Source organism: Geospiza fortis, unplaced genomic scaffold (assembly GCF_000277835.1).
Source record: "Geospiza fortis unplaced genomic scaffold, GeoFor_1.0 scaffold289, whole genome shotgun sequence".
NCBI classification, from domain to species: Eukaryota; Metazoa; Chordata; class Aves; order Passeriformes; family Thraupidae; genus Geospiza; species Geospiza fortis.
In genome coordinates, this window is record NW_005054478.1 from 1268705 (window position 1) to 1269239 (window position 535).

Below are 535 nucleotides of genomic sequence, written 5' to 3' on the forward strand. Positions count from 1 at the left end.
TCCAGCCCCAGGATCCATCCATGTCACCATTCCCTGCCCCACTGGCACCTCCAGCCCCAGGATCCATCCATGTCACCGTTCCCTGCACCATTCCCTGCCCCACTGGCACATCCAGCCCCAGGATCCATCCATGTCACCATTCCCTGCCCCACTGGCACATCCAGCTCCAGGATCCATCCATGTCACCATTCCCTGCCCCACTGGCACTTCCAGCCCCAGGATCCATCCACTGCACCATTCCCTGCCCCATTCCCATTTCCCATCTGGCACATCCCAGCCCCACAGAGCTCACACAAGCAGGACCCACCCACTGCACAACTCCCACCCTCCCCATTCCCCGTGGACCCCGCACGGGCAGAACCCACCCATTCCTCCAGCACTGGCATCACCCAGAGACCCCCATCCCCGCACGGGGAGCCCATCCCCACTCCCCACTCACCGTGTGGCACCTCGGGCAGCTCGAGCTCGTTGGCATTGGCAGGATGCAGCTCGGTGGGGCAGCAGTCTGGCTCGGCAGGTGCCGGGGTGGGCACGG

At 64.7% G+C, this 535-nt stretch overlaps 1 protein-coding gene across 1 annotated transcript in view; it reads right to left on the reverse strand.

The window, feature by feature from the left end:
* ADGRB2 (adhesion G protein-coupled receptor B2) overlaps positions 1-535 on the reverse strand; it is a 31426-nt gene that overhangs the window by 28097 nt on the left and 2794 nt on the right. The window contains exon 3 of the mRNA XM_031063042.1: positions 440-530. Coding sequence (XP_030918902.1) covers positions 440-530 — 91 coding nt within the window. The remainder of the gene's footprint in view (positions 1-439; positions 531-535) is intronic.